At 40.2% G+C, this 15,303-nt stretch overlaps 1 protein-coding gene across 3 annotated transcripts in view; it reads left to right on the top strand.

The window, feature by feature from the left end:
- Positions 1-15,303, top strand: part of LOC149471118 (apoptosis-inducing factor 3-like) — a 202,624-nt gene that overhangs the window by 41,635 nt on the left and 145,686 nt on the right. For all 3 annotated transcript variants that reach the window (XM_089657819.1, XM_089657809.1, XM_089657825.1), the window contains exons 8-9: positions 48-134; positions 5,163-5,254. In XM_089657819.1, coding sequence (XP_089513945.1) covers positions 48-134; positions 5,163-5,254 — 179 coding nt within the window. The remainder of the gene's footprint in view (positions 1-47; positions 135-5,162; positions 5,255-15,303) is intronic.

Here is a 15,303-nt window from a genome sequence, read left to right as displayed (position 1 = left end):
ATTGTAGACATTAGAAACTCCCCTAACGACCACAACTTTTTCTACAGGCAATGAATGCAAAGGCTGAAGATATCTACCTACGGCCCAAAGAATTTTACTCTCAACATGATATTGAAGTGCGGATGGGAAAAGAGGTAATCTTTGTACTCCAATAGAAATGGTATACAGTAGTCATATATTACAGTTTAAAATGAACGTATAACATCACTTACCGTAATAAAGGATAAATTCACCTTTGGGAAACATGTTACATGTTCCACCCGTTTTTAGGGTAGACTATGTAACATGTTCCCATAGCTGCAGCCACGCTCGCCGTCCCCTCGCCCCCACCCTCTGACAGTACGGGGGAACTGCTCCCCTTACTATCTGTCAGATTTGAAAACAGTGCGGCAGTACGGGGCTCTGTCCACACAGCCACGACACTCATTCACAGAGTTATGTGAATGAGTACCTACAAGTCAACTTGTAGGTTTCAATGAACTACCACGGCTCTGTGTAGTGCCATGGTAGTTCATTGAAGCTTCCTATCAGAATATCTGCTTGCTTGTACATCCTGTACAGCAAGCAGATATTCTGACAGATCTGCAGGAGACCTGCATGGCATCAGCAATCTACTGATCACTGGTGCAATGCTCTCCAGGCTCCTGCAGACAAAAAAATAAAAATACACATTTGTTTACCTGCAAAAAAATGTGCAGTTATTTTTGTCAAAAAGGTGAACTTATCTTTTTTAACCACTAGCTTAAAGGGCACTTATACCCCCTTCCTGCCCAGGCCAATTTCCAGCTTTCAGCGCACTTCAGTTGCACTTTGATTGAAAATTGCGTGGTCATGCAGCATTGTACCCATATGAAATTTTATCATTTTTTTTATGACAGAGCTTTATTTTGGTGGTATTTAATCACCTTCTGGGTTTTTTATTTTTTCTTAAACAAACCAAAAACCACTGAAATTTTTGAAAAAAATAAACTTTTTCTTAATTTTTGGTATAATATTTTGTAAATAAGTGATTTTTCTCCTTTACTGATATGTCCTAATGAGGCTGCAGTGATGGGCACTGATAGGTGGCACTGATGAGGAGGCACTGGCAGGTGGCACTGATGGGCATTGACAGGCATCACTGATGGGCACTGAAAGGCAACACTGATATATTGCACTGATAGGCAGCGCTGTTAGGCGGCACTGGCTGGCACTGATAGGTGGCACTGACTGGCAGCACTGATAGGTGGCACTGACTGGCAGCACTGATAGGTGGCACTGATTGGCACTGATGGGTGGCACTGAAAGGCAGCTCAGATGGGCACTGATATGTGGCATTGTGCCCTGGTAGGCACTGATGTGTGGCATTGATGTGGCACTGATGGGCACTGGCACGAGGCACTGATGAGCACAGACACAAGGCACTGATGGACACTGACAGGTGGCGCTGCTGGGGCTACACTGATCATCAGGGCACACTGATCATCAGTGCCCTGATGATCAGTGTACATGTCCCCTCCGCAGAATGGTGAATACCGGCTCTCCTCTCCTCTCAAGCTGTCAGCGTGACCGCTTGAGAGGAGAGAAATGCCGATAACCGGCATTTCCCTGTTTTTACATGTGATCAGCTGTGATTAGACACAGCTGATCACATGACCGAGCCGATATCTTCCGAGGGACACAGCGCACTGCTGATCGCCATGCTGCGCGCTCCCTGAGAATGGTGAGACTGGAAGGACGTCATATGATCTCCAAGAACGAGAGAACCACCTTGCGTCCGTCATATTACTATATGGCGGGCAGAAGGTGGTTAAAGGATAAGTCACCTTTTAACAAAAAATAATAAATGCACATTTTTTTTTTCAGGTGAAAAAATGTGCATTTACTATTTTCTCTTTTGGGAGCCTGGAAAGCATTGCACCAGTAATCAGTAGATCACTGGTGCCATGCAGGACTCCTGCAGATACACACTGACAGGAAGAATCACTGAACTACCACAGCGCTGAACAGAGCCATAGTGGTTTATTGAGAACTACAAGCTGACAGCGGCAAACGCTGTCAGAACTTGTAGTTTTCACATTCACAGAATACTGTGAATGATTGATGCGGCCAGGTAGGCGGAGGCCTGAGTGGCCACATTTAAAAAAAAAAAATAGTGACAGCTAGTGGGGGGGAGAAGATCCAATAGGTATATTTGACAATCCAATATTAAATCGGGTACACACATACTAAACTGGTTCAGCAGGACCCAGCGAACCTTCAGTATATGTGTATTCCTCTTCAATCAGCATCCGATCAGTATATTTTGGCAGTGGGGGGGAGGGTGGCTCTGCTCTTTATTTTCAAGTGGGTGTGTATTTTGGTTGTGTTTTTACAGTCCTGGCATTTTTATTTGACATTCTTTATTACACAAAGTAAGCAAAAACATTTTTTCAACATTTTCAGTCTGTTTACCTTTTTTATATAGTAAAATATCACTGGAAGCATTGGAAACTGAAAAATTGCCTGGTAATTAAGGGGGTATATACAGGCTGGTATTTGGCTAAAATAATCAGCTTGTGCATGGGATACTCAAAATTTTCTGTTAATATTCAATATTTAGAATTCAATTTTTAATATTTAAAAAAAGTGAAATGTTAAGGAGTCTACATTTGTAGTGGACATTTCACTAGGGGTTTTCTTCCCCTACTGAGGAGTCTGCAGATATGCATGTTTCAAATACCAGAAGACTTGTCACTGATTTTGTCTTTAATCAGGATGAACTCTTTGTAATGTTCTGGGCCTAGCATGTGGAACCTTTTCAGAGAATTGTGGAGAATGTTGGCTAAGGGCAGGCTGCGGAAGTCAGCCTGATAGATTGGTCTGTATGTGAAGTCTGTAAATGCTTTTTTTACCATTTTCTTGAGAAGGTTGATGGGGAGAAAAGATGCATAGTTTTTGTTTTAAACTACATTACCAAAAAGAATGATGTATTACGAGATCAAATATATATCTAAAGTGGACCTCTCTCCACTTTTACTAAAATTCAAATCTCTGCATGCTAATGTGAAATAAGCGAACGCTGTTTTTAAACAGTTTACGAAAAAAAAACGTTTTTTCACTTAACCAGTTTGGGACTGCCTCCCGCAGATTTACTGTGGCTGAGCTGCTCCGCTGCGCCAAATCACGTGCATGTACACGATCTGGCTTCCCTGGGTCGTTCGCTACAGCACAAGCTGATCAGTGGGTCCCAGCCAATGATTTATGCCGGGACCCACTGAACAAATGACAGAAGTGAGCCCTGTGTTGGTAAACTACAGAGTGCAATGATGTGGCTGTTTTTCTTCCCTGCAAAGCAGTGAGATGAAACAGTCCCATTGCTTAGTAAAAGCAGCACACTATATGCACATTACACTTGTTAGGCACACAGATAACCATTTGATTACCCATAGATGGTAACCCCTTCCCAGCCAGTGTTATTAGTACAGTGACCGTGTACAAGGGATGTACAAAATTGATACACCAGGTAAAAGAACAAAATCGTTACCCAATATGGTGTTGAACCACCTTTGGCATCCAAGACAGCCTGAATTCTCCTGGTAACTTGGTAAACTCTGACATGACTCCGTATTACTAGCAGCACACTCAGTGAATGACAAAAGTGAGGCTTCCCACCTGTTAACTAGGTGTCTCATTACATAGCGGAAGCAAAAGAATGTTACATCAATTCTACATTCAATGCAAAACATCATCACTTTCACCTTTTCACCTGTAAATAATGTAGTGTTTCCATATTTTTGTCCAACCTGTATATTAGCATTGATCACTGTAATAGCATCACTGGCGATACCAGTGTCATTGAACTAGTTCCCACCCAGTGTTAGTATCAGATTGTCCGGTGCACTATCACAGTCCCGCTATAAATCACTGATCGCTGGCATTTCTAGTATTAAAAAAAATAAAAACTCCTCCAGTATATGCACCTTCGTTTGTAAATGCTATACCTTTTCAAGCAAATTAATATACACTTATTGGGATATTTTTTTTTTTAACCAAAGACATGTAGCAGAATACATTTTGGCCTAAATTTTATGAGGAAATTTTAGATTTTTTTTTAATTTGTTTTTAATTGGATATGTTTTATATCAGAAAGTAAAAAAATATTGTTTTCTTTTCACAATTTTCACTTTTTTTCATTTATTTAATAAAAATGAAAAACCCAGTGGTGATCAAATACCACGAAAAGAAAGCTCTATTTGTGTGGGAAAAAAATGATATAAATTTCATTTAGGTACAGCATTTCATAACTGCGCAATTACCAGTTAAATTAGTGCTGTGCCGAATAGCATAAAATGGCCTGCTCATGAATGGGGTAAAACCTTCCAGAGCTTAAGTGGTTAATTTCCTGGTTTCCTTGAAGGCACTGGTAGTATAGCCCTGACCACACAGATTCCCCCTGGGAAGACGACAAGCAACATCACCGTTGCCCTCAGGGAAATCTCGTACCTAAGCTGCGAGATCTTGCGGTATTCTCATAATTTCCACTTTGATATGATATGCACGACTTCATGTACTTCATCTTGCACGTGTGCCATATGGCGTTAAACTCATTTGTTGTTTAAAAAAACTTAAAAAAACAGATGATTGTAATGCTGTATAGCAAATGTGCTCTATCTCATGCATGCATATTATAACATACATTTTCAAAATTTCAGCAAGGGAGTAGGGATGTAGGCTGCAGAAGGGCAGGCTGAAAGGCACACTAAAAAAGAGAAAAGCAGTATGAATATAGTACAGTGTTTTTATACTGTATTCTGTATTAGATAATCTTAGATAATCTTGCCATTTTTTGTAGAGGGGTGGGGGCGGTCCTCTTTAAGTGACTTGACAACGTGACTTTTCTAGCTCCCTACTATTCTGTAGCTTACAATATGGAAGCCAGTTGTACATGCTTCATATTTTTTACACTTTTTTGTGTTTTTCTAATCTTATTATAGGACTCCCTTTTTTTTCTGTAGACCTTTTTAACATGCAGTATGACTGCCCTCTTGTGGATACAGCTACTAAAGTCTTGGTAGACAGGAAAACACTTTGTGCCCCATAAGAGACTGTGTCCCACAGATGACATAGTAAGGTACAAATGATGAAATGTTCCTATATTTTGAGATATAATTCCAAAATTGTATATTTATGTTGCCATGCAGGCAGTTTCAGTCAACACAGATGAAGCCAGGGTGAAATTTAGAGATGGATCATTCCTTCAGTACAGCCAACTTCTAATTGCTACTGGAAGCAGGTAAAAATACAAACATACAAAAATATATATAATGTATGTATATTTGCATATTTTGTCTTGCAACAATATTCAAGTGCTTGATATTTTTTTTTTTTTATCGAATAATAAAACCCATGACACTTGTCTTAAATCATTGAGACTAAAAATGTATTTTTATTTTTAGAAATCCTTAAAGCGGTAGTAACCTAAAAAAAAAATATATATATTTTCCCCTGCAAGGTAATGTCATAATGTGCTAGTATTTATACTAGCACATTACGAAAGACTTACCCGAGAAGGAAGCCCTCTAGCAGCACACTGTCACCGTAGCGGCTTCCATCTTCACCCGATCTTCCTTCTGGGTTTCTGGGCTGCGGCCATGAGCGTAGAGCTATGGCTGTGGCACACAGCTCTGAAGGAATGGGAATGCCATTCCTTCAGAGCGCATTTGTTGGTGATGTCACCAGCTGCCACACACTAGAATATGTCCTAAACATGCAGCACTTTATTATAAGCTTACCTGTAGGTAAAAGTATAAAAAATGAGTTTACTGCCACTTTAAACCTGAAACTGATAAGCAAACATAGTCTAAATACAATAGCCATATGTATTCATCCTTGAATCTAGGGGTGCTTTAAGTATTTCTTCCAGATATATGCAGTAATCCAGTGTGAAACTTGCCTCTGTGCAGAAGCTTCCTGTAATAAAGACCAGTCACTGTTGCTCTCCCATCATGTATAGGATGACTGGTCTTGTCTCTGCCTAGTCCTGTAGTTTTCTGCTGGCAGCTTGTAGAGGGTGAAGCTGCTGCCAACTCCCCCCAGGTACTACAAAATAGTAATTGGGTTTGCAAAGGTGTTTAGTGCTCGCAAAGTGAATTTATATCCTCTGTGGCCATTGAGGAATGTATTAAAAATTGCCCAGTTTAGCTTTAAAATAAACCTATACTATGAAAAATAAGGAGGTTACTGGTGTTGACCACTTTAAAAAAAAAAAACTACTTCTCTGGCCATCTCTGACTTATTTTACATGTTCTGGGTCAGTGACGTGAGCTGTAAGGGATACCAAATGAATCGATGACCAGATCAGTGGGTTACACTTCAGGAAACTGGAATCAAACTGAGTATGATTTTAAATAAAGTTTATTCATGTACACAATATCTATCCAACACCAACAGACCATAAGCAAAGCAAAAGTAAAAATAAATGTGACAGTGAAGCAAAACCAAACCAACAACCCTAACTATAACACAATGTATACAAATGGAGGGAAGCTCACATTAACAGGGCATGACCAGGAGTGGAACTGGGAACAAGGGAAAAGATCTGTGATAACAGGACACTTGATGCAATATACAGGATCAGGATAACCAACAAGCAGGTATATGGTCAACAAGCAAGACACTGAAGCACTGATGAAAATCAATGAAAGGGTTACATACCTTCCCAGCAGCCAGCATCAGGTGAAGCCTAATTATTGGGATTTGATGGCTGCTGGAAGACACCTGCTGGTGGCCATCTGAATTGCACCCTTCAGCTCTGGGAACCACAGTGCCACCAGCAGGTAATCCTGGTCCTGGCAGTTTCCCACCCTCTTAAAACTTTTGTAAAGGCTTTCTTTTTTCTAAAATAATAAACATGTTATACTTACCTGCTCTGTGCAGTGGTATTGCACAAAGCGGCCCCGAACCACCTCCTTTAGGGTCCCCTTCCGCTCTAGGCTCCTTCTCTTCTTTCTGTGTACCCATAGCAAACTACTTGCTATGGGGACACACCTATGGACTTGATTCCGAGCAAGGCAATGTGTGTCTATTGATAATTGATACACACAGTGCAGCTTGGCCCCGCCCTGCCCCCTTCTCTCTGCTTACAGGATTTGATTGGCAGCAGCAGGAGCCAATGTCTTCTGCTGCTGCCTGTGTGAGAGGCACTGCAGATGGGTGTGGCGCTGGATCGAGATAGGATTCAGGGAAGTGAGGGGGTGATACTGCTACTGAGACATTTTTTTACCTTAATGCAGTGAATGCATTAAGGTAAATGTCTACCCTTTAGAACTACTCCCATCATCCATGTCTGTAAACGTGCTTTATTTCCCTAGGCCAGTGGTGGGCAACCTTTTTTTTTCAACTGAGCCAAATCTCGCCAAAACCACGATTGAAATTTATTTTGAGAGCCACATTTTTAAAACTGAAAATACATAGGATGGTACACTGTTTTTAGTTTCAATAAGTTTTTATAGTAATTTATCCCCCATAGTAATTCATCCCCCATATAGTAATTCATCCCCCATATAGTAATTCATCCCCCCTATAGTAATTCATCCCCCCTATAGTAATTCATCCCCCCTATAGTAATTCATCCCCCATAGTAATTCATCCCCCATATTAATTCATCCCTCATATAGTAATTCATCCCCCCTATAGTAATTCATCCCTCATATAGTAATTCATCCCCCATATTAATTCATCCCTCATATAGTAGTAGTAAGTAAGTAGCAAGTAGTAAGCCAAGTCCCCCCTGTGTCAATTTACTTACCTTTGCTCCGCGCGTTCCTCTCGCCGTGTTCCCGCGCCGTTCCGGTCTTCAGGGCGGACTGTGAGAAGAGCCTAGCTCCTCTTACGTTCGTCACGCTGCCCCGCCTACACACATCCTGACAGCCAATCACTGGCTATCAGGATGTGAGTGGCAGCGAGACTGGCCAATCATTGCATTTGAGCACGCTGCCCTGGCTGTTTTTTTTTTGGATCACGCTGCAGAGTCCCTGCCGCCCGAGAGGAGGGAGGGGAGCGGGCGCCCGGCACACAAGAGCCGCATTAAAGCGTGTAAAGAGCCGCATGTGGCTCGCGAGCCGCGGCTTGCCGACCACTGCCCTAGGCTATAGTCCTTCAACCTACAGGATACGCTTCTGCCAGGACCTGACTACTGGCTGGGTAACCCAGCAGCAGACACAAGACCATCAGAGGAAAGCTGGATTGGAGTGGCAGGCATCAGATCAGGCCGGAACAGGTTAGCAGGCATCTGATCAGGCCGGACCGGGTTAGGAGGCATCGAATCAGGCTGGACCGGGGTAGCAGGCATCGGATCAGGCTGGACCGGGGTAGCAGGCATCGGATCAGGCTGGACCGGGTTAGCAGGCATCTGATCAGCCGGACCGGTTTAGCAGGCATTGAATCAGGCTGGATCGGGGTAGCAGGCATCGGATCAGGCTGGACCGCGGGTAGCAGGCATCGGATCAGGCTGGACTGGGGTAGCAGGCATCGGATCAGGCTGGACAGGGGTAGCAGGCATCGGATCAGGCTGAACCGGGGTAGCAGGCATCGGATCAGGCTGGACTGGGGTAGGAGGCACCGGATCAGGCTGGACTGACATGGAGCCAGGGACTGGCACAGGATCTGGCTGAATTGTGGTAGCAGCTGGAGTAGACAATGGCAGAATTGCATGGGTTGGGAAGCACTCATTTCTTTTCTTTTGGACAATGGAACCCTGCAAGTGATTGCAAGGCTCCAAGCAGATTGGAGCCCTGCAATGCAGAGAGAATATAGCTATGGGGAGCAGGGTGCTGATATACAGGAAGTAAGGGGTCCTTAGTAGAAGCTTTCGTTGCCAAGGGAAGTGAAGGAAGAGATTCTTGTCTAGAGATAGAATTAATTGGTGTGAACCAACCGAGACTGGGGATAGTATCTCTGACCAGGCCTAGAGTAGGGGCTGAACAAAATTTAGTTTGCATTCATTTACTGTCCAGTGCAGCTGAGGCTGCAGAGAGAGACTGATGAATATATGTCCTCCGTCCCTTTCTCTGTTTCAAATGCGAGACATCAGGGACTTGTTTAGACACCTGATATTTCACCAAAAAGCTCTTCAACAGGCCAGTTTAAAAAAAAAAAAGTTCAAAAAGAATTACAATTCTAAAAAAAAAATTGAAAAACAAATTAAGTACTGTTTGAAATGTGCTTTGCTCTCCAAAGAGCAGTCAGCATTTGGATCGCTATTCAGAGGGCATTTGACAGGCATTGAGGAAGCGTATTGCCTCCTCGCTGCCTTCTTTAACCCCACACTAGCGCACTTGGTTTGGGGCGCTTGTAGAGCAGTGCTATTCACCTGAATGGGTCTTGTTCGATGATTGTATAATTTATACCTTGTTGCATTGCGTCTGTGGCGTTTTAGCGAAATATAATTTGATATTCTCAGATGTCTGTCAGGTAGGCTTTACAGGGCCCCGTGATTTCAAACAGCAGCTTTGTGATTGAGCTCTTTTGTAAAAACCCCCTATGCTGTGACTGTGCATATTGGGTGTGCCTGTCTGGCCTCTCCAATGTCACTAGCGGTCCTCTAACTTATACAGTGAATCTCCCCACAGTGGATCTGGTCAGTACACAGAGCCTGTGAATGCATTGAAATAGTATAGGAACAAGAGGCTTATGCAGATGTGCCACCTCCCCTAGATTGAGTAGTGATGGTGGGTTCCTAACGTGGAGCTCAGGCAGAGCTCTTTTGTTTGCGTCCCTCTGCGGGCTCTGGATTTACAGCACCTGTAAAAATGAGATGTGTACTTTGTTCCCTGGGGGACTGGTGGAATAAAATATTTTTATGGTGAGTCTTTTTAAACATTAAAAATGAAAAATACGTTACAAAAGGATTGATTTTGAAGTGTTACTAAACCCACAACAGTAAAATCAGTCAGTATATGTAGTAAAGCATGCTCGTTATACTCACTGTGGAACCTAAGGGGTTAATCCTCTGCATTGTGTAAAATGGCTGTTTGATCCTGTCTTCTCTGAGTTTTTTTTTTTTTCTTTGGAGAGTATATGGGCCAATCCGCACTGTTCAAGCAGAGGGTCAGGGGTTATGCGGCCTCAAGGGACAGTCAGAGCCGAATGAAAACTCCTCCTGCAAGCTTTAACCAGTGCTCAGCAGGACACTGATAGAAGTCACAAGACTGCTATATTAAAATAATAAAATAAAATAAGCAACAAATAAATAAATAAATAAAATATAATATATAATTATAAAGTCCCATACACCTAAAGTCCAAAATAAAGTCCAAAAATTCAAAAATCAAAAAGAATCCTTTCACGTGATTTCCAATAGCTCTTTTCTTCCTGAATCAAATTATCAATGTGCTTCAGAAGATCTTCAAATACCTCAAAGAAAAAATCTCAACATAGTGTGTTACCCCAATTAATAAAATAAAGTGCCACACGTGTCACATGCAAATGCAAAAAGTGCCACAGCAAACGTGAAAAACTCTGGACTCTACTACTTAAATTAGTAATTCCACTGCACACAATATAAAAAGTGCATAATTACCCCCACATAAATTTAATCAGCATAGGATCCATAATACAGATAGGAAAGTCTCCAAAAATTGTTCTCACATCTTCTCCAACCTTTTCCCTTAGACCTCAAACAGACCAGGGATCAGTATATATTTTAAAAGGTAAGCAAATTTTATTGTAGCAACTTACATATACATTTGATGCGATCAGCTTCCATATAGTGAAATAATCCAGAAGAAGAGACCCCCCTCTTTAGCGGTAACTCTTTTCAATCATCATAACACTCTGAAGGAGAGCCAGACACAAATGGTAGTATCCAGGGTTAGAACAACCGCGTGTTCCAGAACCCAAAATGGCCGCCACGGCACTTCCGGAAAACGTCAATACGTCACCACGTCACGTGCCCCGGACGCGTTTCGTCACATCCGGACTTTTTCAACAGGGATACGGACGTGTGTCCTCACTAGCTTTAAATATCCGCTGGCTGGAGAATCAGACTCCCGCTGCGGCCATCTTACAACCTGGAAAACCCAATGTAAGCCTCTATGCGTCCCAGATATAATCAGGCTGGCAAAGAAGGGCAAACAAAGCCCCATTATCCACCCTATACACCTTGGTCCGGCAAAGCAAACATAAGACTATAGAGATGGGAAGCAAACCAAATAGCGACCAATAATAACAATATTACTAAATAAGAATTATATAAAAAACAGACATACTTAAAATCAATAAAATCAATTTACTACTCTTCATTCTACTTTATCCCCAACCTTTCTACTCTATTTTAGTATATAGTACTACAAATACCTATTGCCATCACCCTCATAAAATACACTAAATATATATATACACCAAGATATTCTATATCTATATCTCACATATACACAATGTATATATATATATCTAAAATTAAAGAAAAGAAAATACTATTAAATAAAAAATAAAAATAAAATAAAAATAAATATAAAAATAAAAAAATATAAATATAAATAAGAATAAAAATAAAAAAAAATAAAAATAAAATAAATTTTTTTTAAAATATTTCATAATAAAAGAACCATAGAAACCCCTCTCACAACGTACTTTACTGATCTGAAATGAAGCAGTTTAGATCTAGCTCAATATTCAGACCCCTGGGTTTCAAGGTATTCAACCTGTAAATCCAGAAGGTCTCATTCTGGGATATCTCCTGCACCTTATTGCACCCCCTCAAATGGGTATCTAAAATATCAATACCACAGAATTTTAACAGACTCGGATCTGAGTTGTGAAAATCCCGGAAATGTTTAGATACACTATGTTCTTTCTTCCCTTTTTTTATATTCCCAACATGTTCTTTCAGTCTAATTTTTAGATCTCTTTTTGTTCTACCAACATATTGGATTTTACAAGGGCATTCAAGTAGGTAGGTAACATATTTCATATTACAAGTGATGAATTTCTTAATTAGGAATGTCTCCCCTGTGATTGAAGATTTAAACATAGTGATCTTTCTCTCTTTTATACCTGTAATTTTGCAAGGGAAGAAACCTTGGAGTCCAAACATTTTCAATTTGCTTGGGGGGGAAATTACACCCTTCACCAATAAATTCCTCAAATTATAATTTTTCCTATATACAAAGTGAGGTTTATTAGGTAAAATCTTTCCCAAAACAACATCCTTCTGCAACAAGGACCAATGTTTTTTAATAATATTTTCAACTCCCTTATACTGGCAGTTAAATTTGGTAATGAAGGCAAATTCTGCTACATTATTCCCCCCACCTTCAAGATATCTATTTCTTCTATTTCTCTTCTCCTTCCCATCACCTATATAGTTCTGACTAATTTTATATCTAATTTTTTCCAATTGTATAGGGTCATAACCTTTTGGCTATAAATCGTTTTTTTATCAATTCGGATTGTACAATATAATCATCCAATCTGGAACAATTCCTCATGATTCGGGTGAACTGACCCTTTGGTATCCCCCGAATCCATAATGGATGGTGACAACTACTTGTTGGAATGTACCCATTCCGATCCGTATCTTTGAAGAAAGTCTTGAAACACAGTTTATTTTCAAATTTGAAAATATGCAAATCCAAAAAGTTCGCCCATTCTGTACTCCTATTAACGGAAAAACCCAAATCATATTTATTCATGAGAATATGGTCCAAGAAGATATTAAGATCCAGCTCCGTACCATCCATACTACCAAAATATCGTCAATAAAGCGCCTCCAAATTTTTAAACCAACCCAGTTCTTTCCAAAAATTTCAGAGTCCTCCCATTTGGCCAAAAAAATATTGGCCAAACTGGGGGCAAATATTTCCCCCATCGCTACACCCTTCTGCTGGATGAAAAATTCCCCTTTATACCAGAAATAATTATTCCTCATACTAAAGTCTAACAGTTGTATAACAAGTTTTCTTTGTTTCCTATGGAGTTTCGAAAATTTCTGTAAACCCCATTTTTGTGGCCTCCAGGCCATCTGAATGTTTGATATTAGTATAAAGAGAGTTGACATCAATGGTAACCAACAAAGTGTCTTTATTCACCTCCATTCCCTCTAATTGATCTATTATATCCTGACTATCTTTAACATATGAGGGCATTTGTTTCACAATGGGTTGTAGAAAAAAATCCATATATTGGCCTATTCTTGAGTGTACAGAGCCAATCCCATTAATGATGGGTCTACCTGGGGGATTCGTAAGACTCTTGTGTATCTTCGGGAGGATATAAATAAAAGGAATACGGCAAGATGATGGGACCAAGAACTGTGCTTCTTTCTCATTAAAAATATGATTATCCCTGGCGGTATCAATTATTTTCTTCAACTCCTTTTTAAACTTAGGTGTCGGATTTTTTGGGATCTTCCGATAAGTATTTGAATCCCTTAAAATATTTGACATCTCTTCCTCATACTGCATTCTATCCATCACGACCCCCCCCTCCCCCCCTTTGTCCGCTGGTCTGATGACAATTTCTTTCCTATTCTTCAAACTTTTTAAACACACAGATTTTTCTTCCTTAACCTTCTGATATTCCAATTCATATAGATCATCAAAGGTCATGCGTTTGAATACCTCAATGAATTGGTTCCTTGAATTCATAGGGTTAAAGGTGGATCTATTCTTAAGATTACTATGAGCAAATATCGACCCACTCCAATCATTAGCTGCAGTATTAGGACCGGGAAGGGAAGAGAAATATTTTTTTATATTCAATTTTCTAATAAATTTATTGATGTCAATAAATGTTCCAAATTTATTGAGATTTCCCTTAGGTGCAAATTTGAGACCTTTATCCAATAATTTAATCTCCTCACCAGTGAGATCTGAGGAACTCAAACTATAAATGCCTTCCCCTACATTTCTTTTCTTTTCCTTTTGTTCAAATTTTCCTCCTGGGGGGCATATTCCTCTGCTCTCTGATGTGATTGAGTTTCTTCCTCTTTGCTCAGATAGGGACCATACTCTCCCTCCCTTCTGTAAGGGGGATTCCAATACCCCTGATTCCCCCATTGTTGAGGGTAGAAAGGTTCCCTCTGAGGGGGGCCTCCCTCTCGGATTCCTCTGAAAAAAATTATTATTATGATGAGGGCCACCTCTCCCTCTAAAGTTCCTAGGACTAGTATAATAGCCATTATTCCACCCTGACAGTGGTTGGAATCTATTCTGGGTAGGAATATTATAACCCAGATATGGTGGATTTGGCGGTTTAGGATGAGAACTCCCATTATTCCCTGATCCACGATCTGGTCCCTCTATTTTTTTAGGGACAGGAACTTTACCCTTAGTACCCTTACCCGAAGGGGAGGGCACCCCTCTTTTTACTCCCATCCCTTTATCTGATAGAGCAGGAGATGATACATTTGATCGGGGATTAGTCTCTACTACTCCCTGCCATTTGTAAATGGAGTTGTTACGATAGTCATCCATATCCCTAATAAACTTTTTCTGCTTCTTCTTTTTAATCTCTGTATCCTTTTTGTTTAAATGTTCATGTGCTACCCTACAAAGATCAATATATTCTTTATTGTCCGTAAGATTTTCCATTTTATTCTTAAATTCTTTTAGTTTGGATTCTATTAACCCCAACTTCCTCCTTTTTCTCTCCAACAGTAAATTTATCAATTGTCTTTAACAGATGTGGAAGAAATTCTTCCATTCTATCATAGAATCGGGGTCTTCTAACCCATCATTAGGGCCCAAGTCCCACCTCAATCTCCTGGGAGTAATTCCCTCCGTCAGGTATTTTTCAAAGGTTAGAATATCCCACCACAGCTGTATTTTCTTCTCCATAGCGTATTGGACTCTTTTCACTAGGAATTCTAAATTCTCATCTTTAGCTACTTTTGTAACAGAAAAGAACTCCTCTATATTAATAGTCCTTGAATCTAAAAAATTAAACATTTTCATTCTTAATACTACCAAAATAATACCACAGTGCTCAGCAAACTAGCACCCCCTGGTGTTGATACACAAATACAAAAATTAGCACTCAAATCCTCAAACAACCCAATATGTTACTTAGCATTCCTTCCCCTGAAGTACAAAAATAATAAAATAAGCAACAAATAAATAAATAAATAAATAAAATATAATATATAATTATAAAGTCCCATACACCTAAAGTCCAAAATAAAGTCCAAAAATTCAAAAATCAAAAAGAATCCTTTCACGTGATTTCCAATAGCTCTTTTCTTCCTGAATCAAATTATCAATGTGCTTCAGAAGATCTTCAAATACCTCAAAGAAAAAATCTCAACATAGTGTGTTACCCCAATTAATAAAATAAAGTGCCACA

The sequence above is a fragment of the Staurois parvus genome, unplaced genomic scaffold, assembly GCF_062004578.1.
Source record: "Staurois parvus isolate SC_StPar_1 unplaced genomic scaffold, SC_StPar_1.0 ptg000029l, whole genome shotgun sequence".
NCBI lineage: Eukaryota > Metazoa > Chordata > Amphibia > Anura > Ranidae > Staurois > Staurois parvus.
The sequence above is the reverse complement of the archived record's forward strand: the minus strand, read 5'-3'. Positions and strand labels throughout refer to the sequence as shown.